The following is an 18492-nucleotide window of genomic DNA, read 5'->3' as shown; positions in this document are numbered from 1 at the left end:
GTCCATGAAACAGCGGAGTGAGTTAGTGATCTGCAGGACCAGAACGAGGGGTAGGATCAACATGAACCCCATGAAATTCAGGAAGGCAGCCATCAGTGAACTCGGAGGAGAGGAAGGCAGGGGTCCCCTGGGAGGCTTGTGTAATAGGTAAACGGAAAAGCAAGAATGAATTCACAGGAGTTGCTAATATTAAGAGCACAAACACAGGTTTTCATTGTGAAGTTAGCAACTGTAGTTAGGAAATCAGCTTGGCTAAATCACTCAAACTCAAGAAACAAACCTATAGGGAAGGAGAAAGCAGGTTAGGCTATTAGGGCTGAGAATAAAAGTGTAACAGAAGCATGTAGGAACAAAATCGTAAAGACATAAGCATGAAATGAAATGCAACTAGCAAGCAAAATAAAAAAACCACATCACTCTAGAAGCCCACTAGTTGTATGAGGTAGAAAGGGTTCTTTAACTGTAAAGTGGGAGAACTAAAAGGTGTCAGGAAGGCAGTACCTTCTAGACTTCACTACAAAAGATCAGTAAAATAAGGAAACTAATACATTAGCCTCAGTTAAGAAAAGGGTAGAGTTACTTAAGTCATGTATTTTCAACTTCAAGTCTTTCTTTAACTTCATCCTAGTGTATTTAAAGATCTTACTAACAGAATCTGTGTCAATAATCAATGCCTTTGAGAAGTTATGGATGTTAGGTAGGATAGAGGGAGGCTGTAAAGTGACAAGCATGGTGGAGGGGAGGGAGGAGAAAAAAGAGGAAGTATGAAAATATGGATTAAGCAAATTAATTGCAATTTCTAGAAAAATAGTGAAACAAATAAATATATTTGTACATCCCTGAAAAATAACATAGGGATGAGTAACCATCAGCAAGAAATCATGTCTCAAAAATCTGATTGCCTTTATGACAGGATGACATATCTTGTGAATAGAGGAGAGCTATAGATGCGATAGGTCTTGATTTTCAGGTAATTTTTCCTGTGATTCCCATAAGCAAATACGTTGATCTACAGCTAGGTGCGTGCAAAGCTTTTTGGAACACCAGAGTAACAGGGTGGTTCTCTATCAAAATGGAAATATGCATGAAGTTGGATTGCACAGATCCAGAATCTGGTGACCTGAGGAATGCTTATAAAAGGGAAAATGCTTATTGAATGCACATATGTATCAGACCGGGAAGGAGAAAGCATACCGGAGTACAGGGACGGAATAAAAAATACTCTTCAATTAGAAATACAAAAAAATGGGAAGCTAGTCAACCAAAACAGCTGTAAACCTAGGCAGGAATAATCAGCTGGTAGGTAAAACTGGTTAGGTAGGAGTTCTGTACAGTAGTAACTCAGGCTTTGAGTGGTCACAGACTGGGTGTAAGTCAACCATGGCTTATTGCAGAAAAGGATAAGCCTCCTGCTAGGATGTATTATGAGGATTAGAGTTTGCAAGGCTCGGCTTGCAAATTTTGCTTTGCTTAGCAGTTGTAAAAATAGTATTGGATGTTGCATGTGAAGAAGGATGTCGACCACCTGGAGAGCAACCAAAATGTCAAGGGGCCTAGAGGAAATACTGAATTATTCCAGATTGGTTAATTAGGGAAGAATAAGATGAGTAGGAGAATGACAACAGTCCACAAATCTGAGAGAAGTTACTGATGAGATGGAAATAACCTGTTTCATCATGGGCAGAAATTGCAACGAGGATATTTTAGGTTAAACATTAAGACAAACGTTCTTCAAGGGTAGAGGTACTGGTAAAAAAGATTGTCAGTGGTGTGGTCAGGGTCTGTCACTGAGGTCTTTAAGAACAGGCTACATACATATCTTATCTTCCATAAAGAGAAATTCAGTAGGTGTAGTAGGGCTGGCTGGAGGCAGGGAGGCTGTGAATATGACTTTCTGAGGACACTTCAGCCCTATGTTTCTATTGTTGCTAATGTCATCAAGGTCAGCTGTGGCTGCAGCATGGACTGGGGTGGGCAGGGATCACAGAACCGTTTTGGTTGGAAGGAACCTTCAAAGAGCATCCAGTTCTACCTCCTCTGCCATGAGCACAGACATCTTTCACTAGATCAGGTTGCTTAAAGTCCGGTCCAACCTGACCTTGAACACTTCTGGGGATGGGGCATCCACAGCTTCTCTGGGCAGCCTGTTCCAGTGTCGCACCACCCTCATCATAAAAAATTTCTTCCGTATATCCAATCTAAATCTACCCTTTTTCAGTTTGAAACTGTTGCCCCTTGTCGTATCACTACAGGCCTTGGTAAAAAGTGGATCCTGTCCACCAGTACACACATTGTCCCATCTCATGTCCTGGAATCCATGCCACTCCACTTGATACTAGTTGAAGGTTTCAGCCCAAAACAATTCTCATAATCCTGCTCCTAGTTAAGTTAATTTACCTATGAAACACAGTGCAACTTCTCTGGTGTAATCCTGATCTCATCCTAACCCTGATGGTTATAAATAAAAACTTGTGCAATGTTTTAGAGTTTTCTTCTTACATAAAACTACATCTCTTTTTGTAACCTTAAAACATATGTTGTAACACACAACTGGTCAACAATGTCCAAACCTCTGCCATGGGTAAATACGGGAAGTGTCTTGTGGGTATTGTACTTATCTGGTAAGCTCCAAACCGAGAATTTCCAGTCATTACTCTTGAGAAATAACTTCATACTGCAGGCTTTTTTTTTTTTTTTTGTTAAAAATATGATTTTAAAAACTTCTCTAAACTTGAAATAAAAGAATAAATTCTTAGTGTTTTCAACCAGATTCATAATAATAACTGATTTTCCAGCCATGTTGAGTCCCAGTTATTTATGTATACAACATGAGTAAAGAATAATTACCCTTACTAGTAAAATATTTTGCTTTATATGTATGAAGACAATATTGAAAGCAATATTTAAAGTCAGTAAACATGTTTGGTTACAATTTTTAAATTGTTGTTTGTTCTTTTGTTCTCTTTTGATAATAAATCATTAGGGCTCAATAAGGCAAAAAAAAATTTTTATTTACACTGATTCTAGCTGGTAGCAAATAGTAGTAGTAAGGAGTAGCAGAGTGGAAAATACTTCTCTCCTTGGAGTTTGGTCTTTTTGACATCAAGATCACTTTTGTAAGGCAATGTCAAGATAAGTAATGGCTTAAACTCAGTTTAAAAGTACTTTTTTTTTTCTTTTCCTTTGTAGCCTCTGTTGCTGGCCAGATTCAGCCTTGCAAGTTTGTTGTTTTTTTTTTTTAAGTTAGGGAATGCAGTGACAGAGAACCCAGTTATGTCTGTGGTGCACTGTTTTTATTTACAGGAAAGGTACACAAAGTCCTATTTCCCTGAAAAGAGGAAGAACAAAACAACACGAGGCAGATTGTCTGCTTACAGTTTGTTTTTTTGACTTTCTCTTGGTGACATACAACTGTTGCTTCTCTTGCTCTCTGTGACTTTTTTTCTGTTTGCTTGCTGGGTGCTGATGGCACACAGATACACCCTGTCATTCCAAACAATACTCAGCCTTTGCGTTTGCAGTCAAACCACAGTGCTACCCTTTGTATCACATATCTTAGTTCCTACCCCAGCCTTGTCATGCTTGTCCAGATTTCAGCCAGTATTTTTTACTGTGTCAGTTCTTGATAAATAAAGGCAAACTTAGCATGATTAGGTAATTGTGTTCTGCCCACTATTTTCAGCAGTGCCCACAGAGCAAAGTCAATGACTACTCCCAGAGACAACAAATATATGGAATGAGCTTATATTAAAAATCAAATATATATTTATGTAATCTTAGTGTTCAAAGTGCTGCGGTATATCGCAGCATGTATGCTGCATTTGTGTCTTTTTTCCTTCTGGATGAAAATATGCTATCACTTCTGAGGGAAAAGGGGTCTTTCTCCCACTGGTATTTCCCACAGGACTTCAGGAGAGGGCTGGCTTTGGAACTCCTGCTTCCCACAGCAACAGAATGGTGCTGAACTTTTGCTGTGAGAGGCAGGGACCCCTGGAGCACAGCTCCTGCTGAGTTTTGAGCTAAGCAGGAGGAAAGGACGAGTGACCCTGCTGCTCACGGAGCCAGCCCTTTCCTTTCCTGGATGCTGTGAGTCTAACTAAGAAGTTCCAGCTGAGGTCCTAATTCAGCTGTCCCACAGCTACTATCTATCGTGGCTGCATGATCTGCCTCTGTGTTGGGCAGGGAGTGCTCACGGAGTTCAGAGCTTGGTCAAGGTGGGGAAACCTGCAGTTCAGCAGGAGGAGAAACGGCTCCCACGAACAGCAGAGCTGGTGCATCTGAAGTGGCAGAAACTCTGCTATTACAACAAATGCCATCCATAAGCGTTCAAGGATTTAACAAGACAGTCTCTGAAATGGAGTAAAAATCTTTTGGGGAGGAAGAGAGTATAATTTTTTTCCTAACTGGTTGTAGAACGGTTATTCTTTCAGTGTTACCACAACTGTGCCTCAAGACAGCTAGCTGTCACTCACATCTCCAGGTAAGCTCCTTGGTGAACAAGTTCTTCAGCTGAAGTGACTAGATCCAGATGGGATGCTAACAGCAGCTGTGGTCACACCTTTTCATTAAATCAAGCATATGGTTCTGCGTGATGTAGGGGAGTTTTGTCATTGACCTAATTAGGATCAAAAGCAAACCCTGATGGCTGTCTGCAAGACCCTGTCATGTCAGTAAAAGTTTTGCCATTTTACTTTTGTACCAACTTCTTAACACGTGATGACTTCCATCTGCATGTACACAGAGACCCAATCAACTAGAGCTCTTATCAAGTTTCTGGGATAAAGCTGATCAAAAATAAAATACTGGACCAAAATCTGCTTTCAGTTAGTTTATGTTTCATACAAATTTAACTCCATTAATTGTCATGGAATTTCTTTTCAGTTGCACCGTTGCAACCAAGTGCAGAGCTTTTGCCTCAAATGTCTCCCAGCTTCAGAAAATGTTCTGATCAGAAATCTTTTAATTTCTTTCATTTTTTCTTGATGTTGAAGTTCTTTCACTAACCCTTCTTTATCTTTGCTGTTGAATATACATTTGATTACTAAATTTGGTGCTTCTCTTCACATGACCTATTTCTTTTGAGTCTTAATGCTGTTGCTTGGATACGCTTCTCTCTTCTAAGTGAGGCACTTGGTTTCATCTTGCTTTTTTCTGTGCTTTGTGCGATACAAATGGATTGTTACTGAATATTTTTTCAGGTTTTTAAATGTATTTGGTTTGTCTGGCACCTTGATTTCAGCAGAACTTTTGTCTTTGGTTGCAGATCCGTGGTTTTATGTATAGTATATCTTGTGTAACATTGGATAGCTTGCTATTTTTGCTTTTCTTTACAATCAGTTACAAAAATGATACCGTTATGCTGAGTAAAGGCCAATCATGACATAACTTATGGGAATACTAATATTTAGAGATCAACAGTGAGATACTCAATTTCCTATATGAATGTGTGCTGTAGCTGCAAGTTAATTCCTGGAGCACCTTACATGAATTCATCTTTTTGTTTTAGTGCTGGCCTAGTAAAAATACCCAACAGGAATAAACGAAAGCATTTTAATTTGGGCTGAATTATTCTTACTCCTGTGTGGAGTTTTGCTTATACTATTTTGAAAAAGTTATAGTAGACTAGAAGAAGAAAATGTTGAAGGAAAGGTGGCAAAGACTTTCAGAGGTAGAGAATAGCTACCATGTGTGGAGAAGTTAAACGGGTTAAAATTTTTGGCCTAGAAGAGTGATGATGGAAAGCAGCACAAGAAAAATCTTTAAAGCAATGGATGGTGTGGAAAGGTAAACAAGGAGCAAGCATTCACATAATCTCACAATACAACAATTAGGAGCATCCTGTGAATCATATAATAGATGAAAAAAAAAATCAGAAGGAAGTACTTTTTTATGTGACAGAAACAGTGGAATGTGATGCTGTTGGGCACTGAGGAGAAGGTACTATAAAAAAGGGAGTAGGTAGGGTAATGGAAAGTGTCTGTTGATTGCCATTGAAGATAGCGGCCAGATACAAACCCCATCTCAATCCTTTGGTCACTGATTGCTGGAAGCTGAAAAAATGTACAACAAGAAGGTTCACAGGATATTGCTAGATTTTTGTATGGGTTGTATTCTGATTTATATAATGTGGTGTCTGGCCTACACTGCTGCATCTTCGCTGCTACTTGTACCTATGCTAACTGGATTAAAGATAGCACACATATACCTCTCTATGCTACAGGCACATCTTGATTTTGCTGTGTCAGGTGTTTTGGACACACGGAGCAATTCTGAGAAGAAAGGGGAAACTTTCAAAGTTTATGCTTGTCAAAACATTCCATGTGCTTACTGGTATGTGGCTAAGTAATCACACTGATGTGAGTGTTTAGTGCTGTGTATTTTCTTTGTAGGCACACCCAAACTTTTGGCTGGGGTAGTGTTAATTTTTTTTTTTTCTAGTAGCTGGTATAGTGCTGTGTTTTGGATTTAGTATGAGAATAATGTTGATAACACACTGGTGTTTTAGTTGTTGCTAAGTAGTGCTTACACTAGTCAAGGACTTTTCAGCTTCCCCTGCCCTGCCAGTGAGTAACATATAATCATGTTCTTGATGGGTAGCTTCTTGTGTAAAGAACTGTTGGCTTTTGAGGCTGATGCAGAACACTGCTCTCTAAAGAAAACGAATAAAGTGCCCACCTAACTAGAGAAGCAAAAAGCTAAATAAGGTGCTTAAACATAGCTCTCTAGGACCATTTTAGTTGCTATGTGGTATAGCTCTCCTATCCTCCAGCTGTTGCTTCATAAAGCTGCAGATCTATCATCAGCCTTGTGGTGTATCTGCCAGCCCCCTGCAGCTATCTTTGATACCCAAGAGTGTGTCAAGTGGCACTAGATGATGCTGATGATCGCTGTGAGTGGCAGCTGAAAGGTCACCCAGGGGACTCAGGCTGACACTCCTTCAGGTAACAGAAGTGTGGAGGAATCTATCTGGGGAACCAGTTCCTCACCTAGGTATGTCAGAGCACTGATGTACAGCCCCCAAAATACAAAAGTTTATACTTTAGTTACATGGGCTGAACTTAGTGAAATCAATACAAATAAATCACATTAAAAAAATCATGTATGTGGGAGTTATGCAAGAGCGGATTCCACACTGCAGTGCAGTACAGTACTGGGTATGTTGATTAAATTTTTACTTGATTTTGGTATCTAGCATGGAAGAAACGTTAATAAAGGTCAGTTAAATGCTAAGGTATTGTTTCTTCTGGTCTTTTAAGGAACTATCATTTCTTTAGCATTTTCCTCCTTATTCAAATATGTTCAGAGGCTGTTGAAATGGTCTTGTACCAAACGTACATTTAAAATAGCAAATAAATATATATGGCTTTTGAAATTAAAAAAACAAATTGCTGAACTAGCTTTATTACATTGCATGCCTCAGAGAGTTGAATAATGACACATAGTAAATAAATCAACAATTAAATGTTAACCCCATGACAAACAAATAGAAAAAAAATTAACAAAACAACCATTACAGATCTAGATAACAAAATGCAGGAAGATATTAATATCTAGAATAATCTGCAAAATGTCCATCAATCAAAAAATCATTAAAATAATATTACACAAAAAATACTACATCTTACAATAAGAGGTCTGCATTTTTTTAATCAATGTTAATATTTTTTACAAACTTACCATGTTGTTTTTCTTAGTACTTATCACACAATATTACTTCAGTCATACAACAAAATCCCAGAGGTATATTGAGACCTCCTGAAAGACCATTTAACTAAATGAGGCACAAATGTTGTCTGTTGAAGGCAAAACACCTTTCACCTTTGAATCTTAAAGTCCGCTTTAAAAATGTCAGAAAGGGATGTGTGTTTGATTACTTTGCTAATGATTGAGGAAAAAATCCAATGTATCTGATAACTCAATATTGCTTCTTATTAACAGTTGCCTAAGCAAGGGATATGGAAAACCTAAGTATACTCACAACATGTCTGTCTTCTGGCTAGATGATGCTGGCATCTATAGTCTCACAGCATGCTATGTCAGTGTTGCCAACTGGATCATTACCTTCAGTGTGAGGTACTGTAATTATGTCATCTAATATTGCCAGTACTTATCCTAATTCTGCCATTTACCAGTCTTCCTGCTTTTAAGAATGTTAAATGCCCAGAATGTTTTAGATTGCAGTGTTTCAAACCTAGGTTAGTGTGAGTTTCAAATTTCTCTAAATGGATAAAGCTCTGCAGCTGCATACATTCTCAGTGGTTCCAGAGTACACAAACATATTAAGCAGGAACAGGCCCAGAATAGCCTGTTCTACCAGTTGTTGCACAGATCCATATTTCCAGACACACAAAGATCCTCATTTCCAGCAAGTTCTACCTATCTGGCATGTGGAGAACCATCCTTCTAAACACAGTTGTCATATACCGCTAAAGGCAGGCTTTCAGCCCTTACCACCAGCCATTTGTAAGTGCCTGAGGGAGGGTCTTGACTGTGTGTGTTACTTGTGCACTTACACCTGTGTGGTGACTACTTGTGGACACCTGAAACTACCTCACTTAGTCTGGAGGTGGGATTTCAATTCAGACAAGCTGGCTCACCTGCGACACAGGACCAGCCCTGCTTCTTACTCTCACTTTTGTTAGTAAGCTGTCGGCTTCAGAGTGACAACATAAATGAGTGCTGACAGCCACCTAGTATTTCCCAGCATTTCCAGAGTGTCCAGAAGAGCAGACAAGTTCTCTCACAATTAAGTGAGAAAGAATCACAGATACTGGTGCAGGTGTGGATTTAATAAAGCAATAGAGGATTTAATCCTCCCACACCTCAACATTAGCCTTCACCGCCTAGTTCCCTGCTGCAGTACAGTGCATGGTAGGCACGTTTACCTGTCAGGCAGCTAAACACCACGCAGCCATTCGCTCACTCCCCCTGCACTGGGATGGGAGAGAGAATCGGGGAAAAAAAAAGATTCATGGGTTGAGATAAAGACAATTTAATAGGACAGAAAAGGAAGGGAAAATAATGATGATGATGATGATGATGATGATAATAATAATAATAATAATAATAATAATAATAATAATAATAATAATAATAATAATAGAATACACAAAATAAGGGATGTACAATGCAATTGCTCACCACCCGCTGACGGATGCCCAGCCAGTTCCCGAGCAGTGGCCCCCTGGCCAGCTTTCCCCTCGTTTACACACTGAGCATGATGTCATATGGTATGGCGTAGCCCTTTGGCCAGTTGGGGTCAGCTGTTCTGGCTGTGCCCCCTCCCAGCTTCTTGTGCACCCCCAGCCTTCTCAGTCGGTAGAGCATGAGAAGCTGAAAAGTCCTTGACTTCGTGTAAGCACTACTTAGCAACAACTAAAACCTTAGTGTGTTATCAACATTATTCTCATACTGAATCCAAAACACAGCACTATACCAGCTACTAGGAAGAAAATTAACTCTATCCCAGCCAAAACCAGGACATAGAGGGAACTGGTGCTATTAGTATAGCACCACGGCTTCTCTCAGAGTCTTCAGTCCCACGTGCCTGGGAAGAAGCTGTGACTGTCTCTAAGAGCCAAGAACGGTACGTCTCTCTGCCTGCACTGCTGGTCCACGCTGTCGTGTGTCCCAGCCCAGGGGTCCTGCCTACCTTATGTGACCTCTGGGGGAGTGTGTTCTTGCCACATGTAGCCCGACATGGCCAGGGTGTGCACCTCCAATGCATGGCCCTACACAGAAGAGAGAAGCCTTCATCTGTCATCTTCATGTAGAGCCTCCATCTACCCCAGTACTGCAGCAACATTAAGGCATTTTGTTCCCATGAGCTCTACGGCCTTACATGCAGTACTAATGGGACTCACTGTGACTCACATACAGCTTTAAATACACCCACTCGCACCCAGGCTGGACGAACTGAGATTGCCTGTACCCAGACACCTGTCACTCTCATTAAATCTGACGTGAACGCAGACTCTTGGTTATGTAACATAATATCAAAATACAATTTTATTTTTCCTGAAAAAGAAAGAAACCCCAAACGGAACTGTCATTCCGTACTCTGTTTTCAGTACATGACTTCAGATCCCCCAGGAAAAAGATTTTTAAGGGCAATATTAATTGCTAATCTTTTCTTGACTTTCATTTGACTTGACATTTGACATTAAGAATGGAGAATCCTTTTTTAATTTAATGTTTTGCCTAGCTTATTTCACTGTAGTACTAGCACGAAGCAGCAGTCCCTTCTGCGGCTTAAAATGGGGCAGATAGATACTACATACACTCTTCTGCCATTCCATCTTGACAAACACTAGACATCTGCTTCAGAAGGAACTAAATGAGGAGAACAGAAATAGGATTCCTGTTTTCTACCACATTGCATTTCTAATTGCTGATTGGAGATGATTTTCACTAAAATAAAGACTTTTTAAAATTACGTTTGATACATCTGAGTGTGCTTCAAATCAGATTATAGAATTATACTCTACAGAAATAAAAGACAAATTCAATGACCTTGATAAAATCAAGGTTTTTCTGTACAGACTTACAGTACTAAATTTTAAGTGGACCACTTGATACTAATAAAGATAATACACTAGTGTCTAATTAGTTAGCATTTATAGAAAATTTCTTTAAATTTACAAACATTATGTCTCTGGTATTTCTGAATGTATGACTATAGCAGACAGGTCAGCTTAAACATTTTTTCAGTTTCACTCACAGTGGCTTGTGTTCCCCTGAACTGACAGAATATACCATGTATCTTTATTACCCCATGCTCTGAACATTTGATGACAGCACTGGGACCCACGGGGGCTCAGATGGTGAAAAACTGTACCAGATTTTGCATTCAAGGAACTACCTAGATACCAAAAGTACATGTTGAACTAGATCAGCACATGCAGTCTTTTAACAATAGCATATGCACACCTCCTTGTTCTGTCAGTACTTTGCTTGCTGGCCCTGTGGAAGAGATCATAGCAAAAGACCTTCTCTTTTGACTCATCCCATTTTTCTTTAATCGCTAGTATTACTTTAGTGATTGCTTTGCAGTATTTCACTGATTATTTCAAATGGTACTATTTTCATGAGTTCTATATTTTGTTCTTGGTGGTGTCTAAGGGGACAAGTTCCATAATTTTGCAAAGTCGAGTCTATTTTTATATTTATGTTTTGGTCAAAAAATGAAGAGTGATTTATTCAAGGCTTGCCATTTTCACTTCTGTTTTGGAGTCTTGGATAAGTATATACCTGTATGCATCAATTGGGGGGTCATCTGAAAATGAACGGGAAGCTATGTTTCTGAGTATGTAGATGTAGTATGTAAACTAGACCGACATTGGTAGTAATGGCAAGCTTGCGCCCTTACAAATAGCAATTAACAGAAATAGGATATCTGCAGTTTAATGGATTTAACTAGTTTTGTCATTTTCCAAGCAATGGTGAGAACAGTCAAATGAACAGATGTACAATTCATATTAGGGCATAGAAGTAAACAAAGAAATTATATACAGACTTGCAAATGTATCATACAACACAACAGTGTATACTGTATGAAAGGAAAACAGATCTCAGAGTCTTTAGATTTAAAACTGTTGGACAGCTGTCAAATCTATGGTTGTTTTGCCAGCAGTATCCCAGTGCTACAGCCCTTGCCTAACTGGATAAGCCAATATATTTTCCTAGAGAAATCAATTTATGACAGTTTGAAGAATCAGCTAGAAAAACTTACACAGCTCATCTTGTCATAATCAAGAGCTCTGTAAAAGACCAGTTCCCAAGTTATGCTTCACATTACTTAAAAGCTAGAGTAAAACAGACCATATAAAGTAAAGATGTGGTATCTGCATTTTATACAGGTACTTTCAGGAATTTGTCTGTAAGATCACATGAAATATTTCATGAAGCACAATAAAAACCAGCATGTGCACATCCGGTGTAATTTGGAATGGCTGATGGTATTCCTGCTCTCTGATTTTGGTTTGCCTTAAAGCCTCACACTGTGATTGTCCAGCAGCTGAACAGCAGCTGAATTCAGGCACAAGGGGTGAAAGAGAACTGAAATCATTAACTTCTTCAGCCCTCCTATGGCCATTCCCATTCATAATTCAGAGCCCTCAGAGTAGGACTGTAAGGGGATTTATCACGTCGTTATCTTCAGTGAGTGTTACTTTGAAGGTAGTGGCTGGAAGGACTTTTACTGAATACTAAATTCCTGAACTTGCCTCTTCCAAACCTTGGTTAAGCTCTTTCTGCTATGACCATAATTTAGTAGCCTAGTCAAGAGTTAGCATAATCTTCCTCCAGGCAGAGGTATTATTAAAACAGCTCTTTGAAAAACACAATCTACTGAAAGGCTACATTAGATGGTGCAGCCAGGGACCTCTGTGAGGCACAGCCCCAGTCATAGCATCATGGCTACTGGTGATTCCAGTCTGCACATTTTCTTAAAATGTTTTAAATTCTGCTATCTAATAACTCATAGCAATTAACTAATTGACTGTGCAGTACTGTTTCTAGCCATGGACTAACAAGTAAACCAAGTGTGTTCTGCCCAGGTGCAATGAACTTTGAATCTTGATGACTTTTAATTCACTTCCTTTCAATTAACGTATAAATTATGATTAACATCTTCTGCGGATGTTTTACCTTTTACCTGCTCCTTTGAGAGTGGTTTCTCTCACCTCTTCCAAGCCTAGGCAGGCTGATCCTCCTCTTTTTATACCGTTTCTGTTTTGTTTGACTGGACAAGGTTTTCTGCTCTTTGGTAACCTAATTTGGGAATAGATACCTGAGATAAAACTAGATGTTTCTAATCAGGTAGACACATTGTGAAATGGAAGAGATGTGTCTTCCTTATACTCTACAGATTAAAACTGATCAGCTTCATTGCTCAGTGTTTATGAATCAAAGCTTCCACTGTTTGACCCCTAACAATGCTTGGACTGCCTGAACACACTTAGATGAAAATTCCTGGCAGGATGTAAAAATTGTGCCAGATGTGACTCAAAAAATATATTCCCCTCCATTTGCAGGAGGGTAAAAACATTTTAGTAATGTTTATTACACTGTTGGAAAGATCCTATATAATCCTATATAATCTGACCAAAACCACCACTGAAGACTGGTAAAATGTCACTATATCTTACTCTGACAAATAGATCAATTTAAATTCAATTACAAAAAATTTAATGTAATTACTATATTAGCCTTAAACTTTAGATGTCCCATCATCCATTTTACACTCAAACCAATATGTCATTAGCTTGTGAATTAAAAGCCTATTTTACTGTTAATTGCTCCTTACTTTTACGATAACACAATGTTCCAGTATGCTTCAAAACCTAGGTAAAGGTAAATCTTAAGAGAGTGACTTCAGATAAGAGCCAATATTAATCTCATTTATGTGACTATATAAAGTATGGTTGTCATACCATGCACATGTCTATGTGCATTTGAATTAATAAGGTTTGTTGTATGGAAAGGTGCTTACCTTGTGCCAGCTCTTGATCTTATCTAGCCTTTCTCTGAGCTTATTTAAATCACTAAAATAGAACAAAGCAAAACCAGCCAAAAAGGGGTAGTTTTCTGTGGAGCTGGTAAATTGAATGGGCTCAGAGAAGGATCTGGTGAGTGCCAGAGTTGGTGCAAGTACGGGGCAGAGCCTTAGAGCTGGTAACGAGGGCACAGGGAGAAGGAAATGGTAATGGTGGACTGGGAGTGAGATCTCACCCTTTTAGTAGCAGTGAGATGCTGGATGGGCTCAGCTAGCCACTGAACTATACCCAAAACGTCACCATAGTTCAATCCAGGTGTAAAAGAGAATTTCATTTCACAGTAGATTAATGGCTTGTTAATTTAGTTAAGTACTATGGTAGTTATTAGTCCAGGGAAAAGAGGGTTAACCACTGAATAAAAAAATCCTCTGCTCTTGAAATTTTGATGGATTCTTTTTTGTCTCTTTTTTTTTCTGCCTTACTACAGCTCATCCATTATACTCTGGCTACAGTCTGCATTGTGACTGACAGAGACAGACCGTGAAAATGCTATAATCAGCTAACAGAATCACAAGATGACTACAGTCACAAATGGATATGAGCTTGGGATTTATATTTAGCTATGGTGATAGTGCAGCTTGCAATTTAGGGTGGACATACCTGATCCATCGTTAAATTAGCTAATCCTGCTAATGGAAAATGTCTAGTCACTAGAACACTGTGCTTGGCACAAGGAAATGTACTTTTTGCCATCATGGTCAGACTGTTCCCACTGCACCAGCAGTGTATGTGTATGCAGATTACTCTGTAGACACATCCACCATCTACTTATGAATACTATTTTCCTTTTGTGAACATGAGATTATGTGCTAACCTTTATGCACGGTTAGCAAAATGCGAACCTTTTAGAGTGTAACAGTTAAGAATTCATTGCATAGCAAGAATGTGACACCTAGTGGATAGATGACATTGAGGAAATGCGACGGTCCCATCAAGGAATATTGACATTCAATGACCCTATCCAGTAGAACAATGAATTGATACCAGAAAAGACATTGATCTTGAATGACTGTATGCACAGGGCCAAAGTAATTGGATAATGGCAAGTCCCCACTGAAAGCTCGGAAGTGATGAAGGTGTCAGAGATTGTTTTAAAAGGATTTTTTGTAGACCACTGGCAGAATGAAGATGTCAGGCTAAGGCGGCCAGAGGGCTCCTAAAAGACAGAGACCAAAGCCCATGAAGACATTGTGGATACTCGTGAGATGCATTGGAAGTGGAGACGTGCAACATGCAAAACACAAGAATAAAGCGTGTCTAAAAAAACCCTTTTGTTAAACTCCTGTCTCTGTCATTGCCATGTTTTCTCTTCAGGAAGTGAGTTTTCACAATCAGACTCAGTGGTGAATAACTCTATGGTTAGGCCACTGGGAGCTGGACAAGACTGAGACACAGTTTAAGAAGTCTGACTAACACATTCTGCCCAAACTATCCGATACAGACTGTCTGTCTGCTACTCCCCACCGCAGCCTGTAGTACCTGAATTTCAACTATTCACATATCTCCATTTTCTGAGGTGCCCTAGTCCCCCACTGCTTCATTGGCTATAAATAATAGAAAAACTCATCACCAGAAACTGGTATTTTATACTGGCTACAGAATACACACCAAACTTTTCACTGTAAAATTTACAAATATTAAATCTGTATGTATTTCCAAATATGCTGAAAAGTGCATGCTGAATAATAGCCAGATGCTAGAGGAAGGATAAAGCTTACCCTCTGGCAGTTGTATTCTGTATGGGGTCTATACATTGGCTCTAAAAAACCTCTAACACTGGGGGCTTTTTCCTGTGGTCAGTTCCCGGTTCCAGTGGATAAGCCAAAATGAAGTTGCCTTGCAGCCAGCTGATTTGCACCAGTCTTATCTTACCTGGTAAGCTGTTATGAATCCACTCTTAGTAGCTCAGAGCCATTTGCTGTTAGGCAACGTCGTGTGTGCCTACTTGGCATAAACCACAGAGGCAAACACCGCGCAATTCCCAGCCGGTGCCTTTCAACCTGCGAGGGACAGTTTCTGTAATCATTCTAGATCTGTATGCATTGTTCACATCTGTAGGTTCACCCGATTTGCAAGAAACACTGAAGGCCTTAATATTGTCCAAACCAAAAAATATTTGGAGGACTTGATTTAAAGAGCCCTCCGCAAGCCCAGCAGGGGAGCGTGCTTTGCTGGCCAGCCTCTTCTTCAGCCCTCCCTACTCCGCAGTCACTTTGCTCTTCTCAGCTATGAATGGACGTGTGGAATTATATGCTCTACAAAAATCTTGGTATCAAAATGCAGAAGTGTCCTCTTTTGCCTGTAGAAAATGATGTGCTCTTCTCAGCTACGAATGGACACGTGGAATTATATGCTCTACAAAAATCTTGGTATCAAAATGCAGAAGTGTCCTCTTTTGCCTATAGAAAACGATGTTTAGACATAAAACTAATCCAGCTGAAGCGCAGTGTTTTTAGCTCAAGCTCCACAAGGAGATTTGGCCTGACAGGAGACAGGATGGGAAGGGAAAGGTGCAAAAAAAAAAAAAAAAAAAAAAAAAAAAGAGGATGAAGCGAGAGCTCACGGTCCATACCAGTGTTGATAAAACACTGCAATAAAAGTATTTTGAAAGCATTATGGCACAAAGGACGGACAGACACCGCTACCACCCCCGCCGGGCGACACTCAGCCCCGGCCAACGGTCAAAGCCTCGCCTCAGCCGTCCCGCGCTTGCCCCGTAAGCACGTGAACGGGGCGGGGCAGCGCCGCCTCCGGCCAATGGGAGGAGGAGCCGCAGCCGCGGCGGGCCGGGCCAGGGGGAGGAGAGGCGTGGCCAGCGGCAGCCAGAGGGCGGTGGCGCATTGGGCCGCCCCGGCGCCCCTCCTGCCAGCGCCGGCTGCCTGCGGCCGCAGCCCGCCTCCCGCCCTGCCCTGCCCTGCCCTGCCCTGCCCTGCCCTGCGGATGTGGAGCCGGCAGCCGGCGGTGAGTGGGGAGTGGGCGGCCGTCACCCAGCGGGAAGGGGCTCTCGCTGCCTGCGCCACCGCCGTGAGGGGAGGAGCCTCCCCCCTTCCCGCCCACCCCGCGCCTTCCCCGCCGTGGCGCGGAGCCAGCGCCGAGCCGCCCCTCAGCGCCCGGGCACGCTCGCCCGCCCGCCCGGCGGCCTTCACTAGGACGGGGAGGATGCCGGGCTCGGGGGCCTCTGGGCCGGGCCTGCAACCGGCTCCGCTGCGGTGGGCTGCGGGGCAGGGGCGGCGCTCGCTGGCGGAGCGCGGCCTGGCTTGAGAGAGGGAGTGAGTGAGTGAGTCACCGGCCGGGCCTCTCTCCGCCCCGGCCGCCTGGTTGCTATAAAAGGAGAGGGAGGCGCAGCCTGGCGGGGGGAGGGCGTCGTTGTGGGTCGCCTCTAAGCGGTCACGGCGAGGGGCGCTGCCGCTTCTGTCTGCCCGGGGACCACCCCGCTGCCCGGAGGGCTGCGCTGCCTCGGAGACCGCCCCGGGCGGCCGCCCGCCGGCTTCGTGACGGGCGAGCGGGCTGTGGGGGTTAGAAGTCCTCTTCCCGCTGTTCCCCGCGCTTCTGGGTCCGTCATAAGTTACGCTGTGCATGGGTATGAAAGAAGAGGCCAAGTTACATCCTGCAGGGTCCTTGGTAGGCATTGAACCAGCCGCTCCGTGGTACAGGAAATCACAAACGCAAGTTGGAAGAGTGCTTCAGCCCTCTTCTAGTTTTTAGTAGTAAAAAGCCTAAAAATAACAAATCTTACTTAGTCACCATGCCAAGCACACGGTGATTCTGAACAAGTGGTAGGAGCCAAGTTTCCTGAGTAGCATGCTGGTTATGCAAAGGCTGTTTTCAGAAGGTAACTTCTACGAAGTAATATTGTTAACTAGTAATACTTAATAATTATCTAGTGCTTTTCATTTTTTAAATTCTTCAGAAATTGCAATGTGCACGATGTGGCAGGCATATTTTTTAAAAATAAAACTGATTATGGAAAGTGATGCAGTAAGGTGGAGTGACTTGTCAAGACAGTGTAGTCAGTCATTGACAAGCACAGTTACAATGCCTTATCCCTGATCATGCTTTCCTTTGATTCATTCTGCTTGTGAAGATTTGCATCTAAAATGTTTTTAAATACTTTATTGATCAAGTGTAGTTCTTTTGAAGACATGCCTCCTTGGGTTCAGAGCTGTAAATCTGAATGCTGCAGAATTGTGTGCATGTGAACTGACAAGTAAAACTAACTGAAAACCCCATTGGAATTTGGCTTGAAAGCTTTTTTTTTTTGCCAGTCAAAAGCAAATAGACTTGTTTATTATGATGTGCATATGTTTACAGTATCACTGTATTTTGTAGGATAATTTCTATGAAATACTGGAGATTGTGATTTCTCTGTGAATCACACAGGTATAACTGTCATAAAAGCTGAACTGCATCCTTGGAGCAACTTACTTAGAAATTCAGCAATTTCAGTCTTTGAACAGAAGGGGGAAAACTGCTTAAAGACAGTGGGTAAAATCTTTTCTTCAGTGAAGTTAATAGCAAAAAAAACCCCAAAAAACCTAAAACCCAAACCACCAAACTTTCCCCTCAGTTTTCAATTCAGTAAATTCAGTCTGTGATAGATTTTTTTGGTTGAGGGTGGGTTTTTTTTGTTTTTTTTTTAAACTGAATAGGTTAGTTACCAGATTTATCTTTTTATATCAACACCTCTAAGTTGCTTTATGAAGCATGATACAGTGATCTCTGTAGAATCATTTATATAAAAGTTGAAGGCACAACATCAACAAGACTTAAGAGGAACGGCTGAGGGAACTGGGGTTGTTTAGCCTGGAGAAGAGGAGGCTGAGGGGAGACCTCATTGCTCTCTACAGCTACCTGACAGGAGGTTGTAGCAAGGCGGGTGTCAGTGTCTTTTCCCAGGTAACAAGCGATAGGGCAAGAGGAAACAGCTTCAAGTTGC

At 41.3% G+C, this 18492-nt stretch overlaps 1 protein-coding gene across 3 annotated transcripts in view; it reads left to right on the top strand.

The window, feature by feature from the left end:
• Positions 1–16373: 16373 nt before the first annotated feature.
• Positions 16374–18492, top strand: part of ANO10 (anoctamin 10) — a 125825-nt gene continuing 123706 nt past the window's right edge. The window contains exon 1 of one of the 3 annotated variants that reach the window (XM_087770616.1): positions 16374–16517. Coding sequence is in view for 1 of the 3 variants with exons in the window: in XM_087770598.1 (XP_087626724.1) it covers positions 17358–17388 (31 nt within the window). In the remaining 2 variants the exon portion in view is untranslated. Of the gene's footprint in view, positions 16518–16984; positions 17178–17233; positions 17389–18492 lie in introns of those variants that run through there. The other 2 variants (XM_087770604.1, XM_087770598.1) reach the window with 2 other exon arrangements.

This window comes from Nipponia nippon, unplaced genomic scaffold, assembly GCF_047370975.1.
Source record: "Nipponia nippon isolate SJK-2023a ecotype South Korea unplaced genomic scaffold, ASM4737097v1 scaffold_1, whole genome shotgun sequence".
In the NCBI taxonomy this organism is placed as follows: domain Eukaryota; kingdom Metazoa; phylum Chordata; class Aves; order Pelecaniformes; family Threskiornithidae; genus Nipponia; species Nipponia nippon.
The sequence above is the reverse complement of the archived record's forward strand: the minus strand, read 5'-3'. Positions and strand labels throughout refer to the sequence as shown.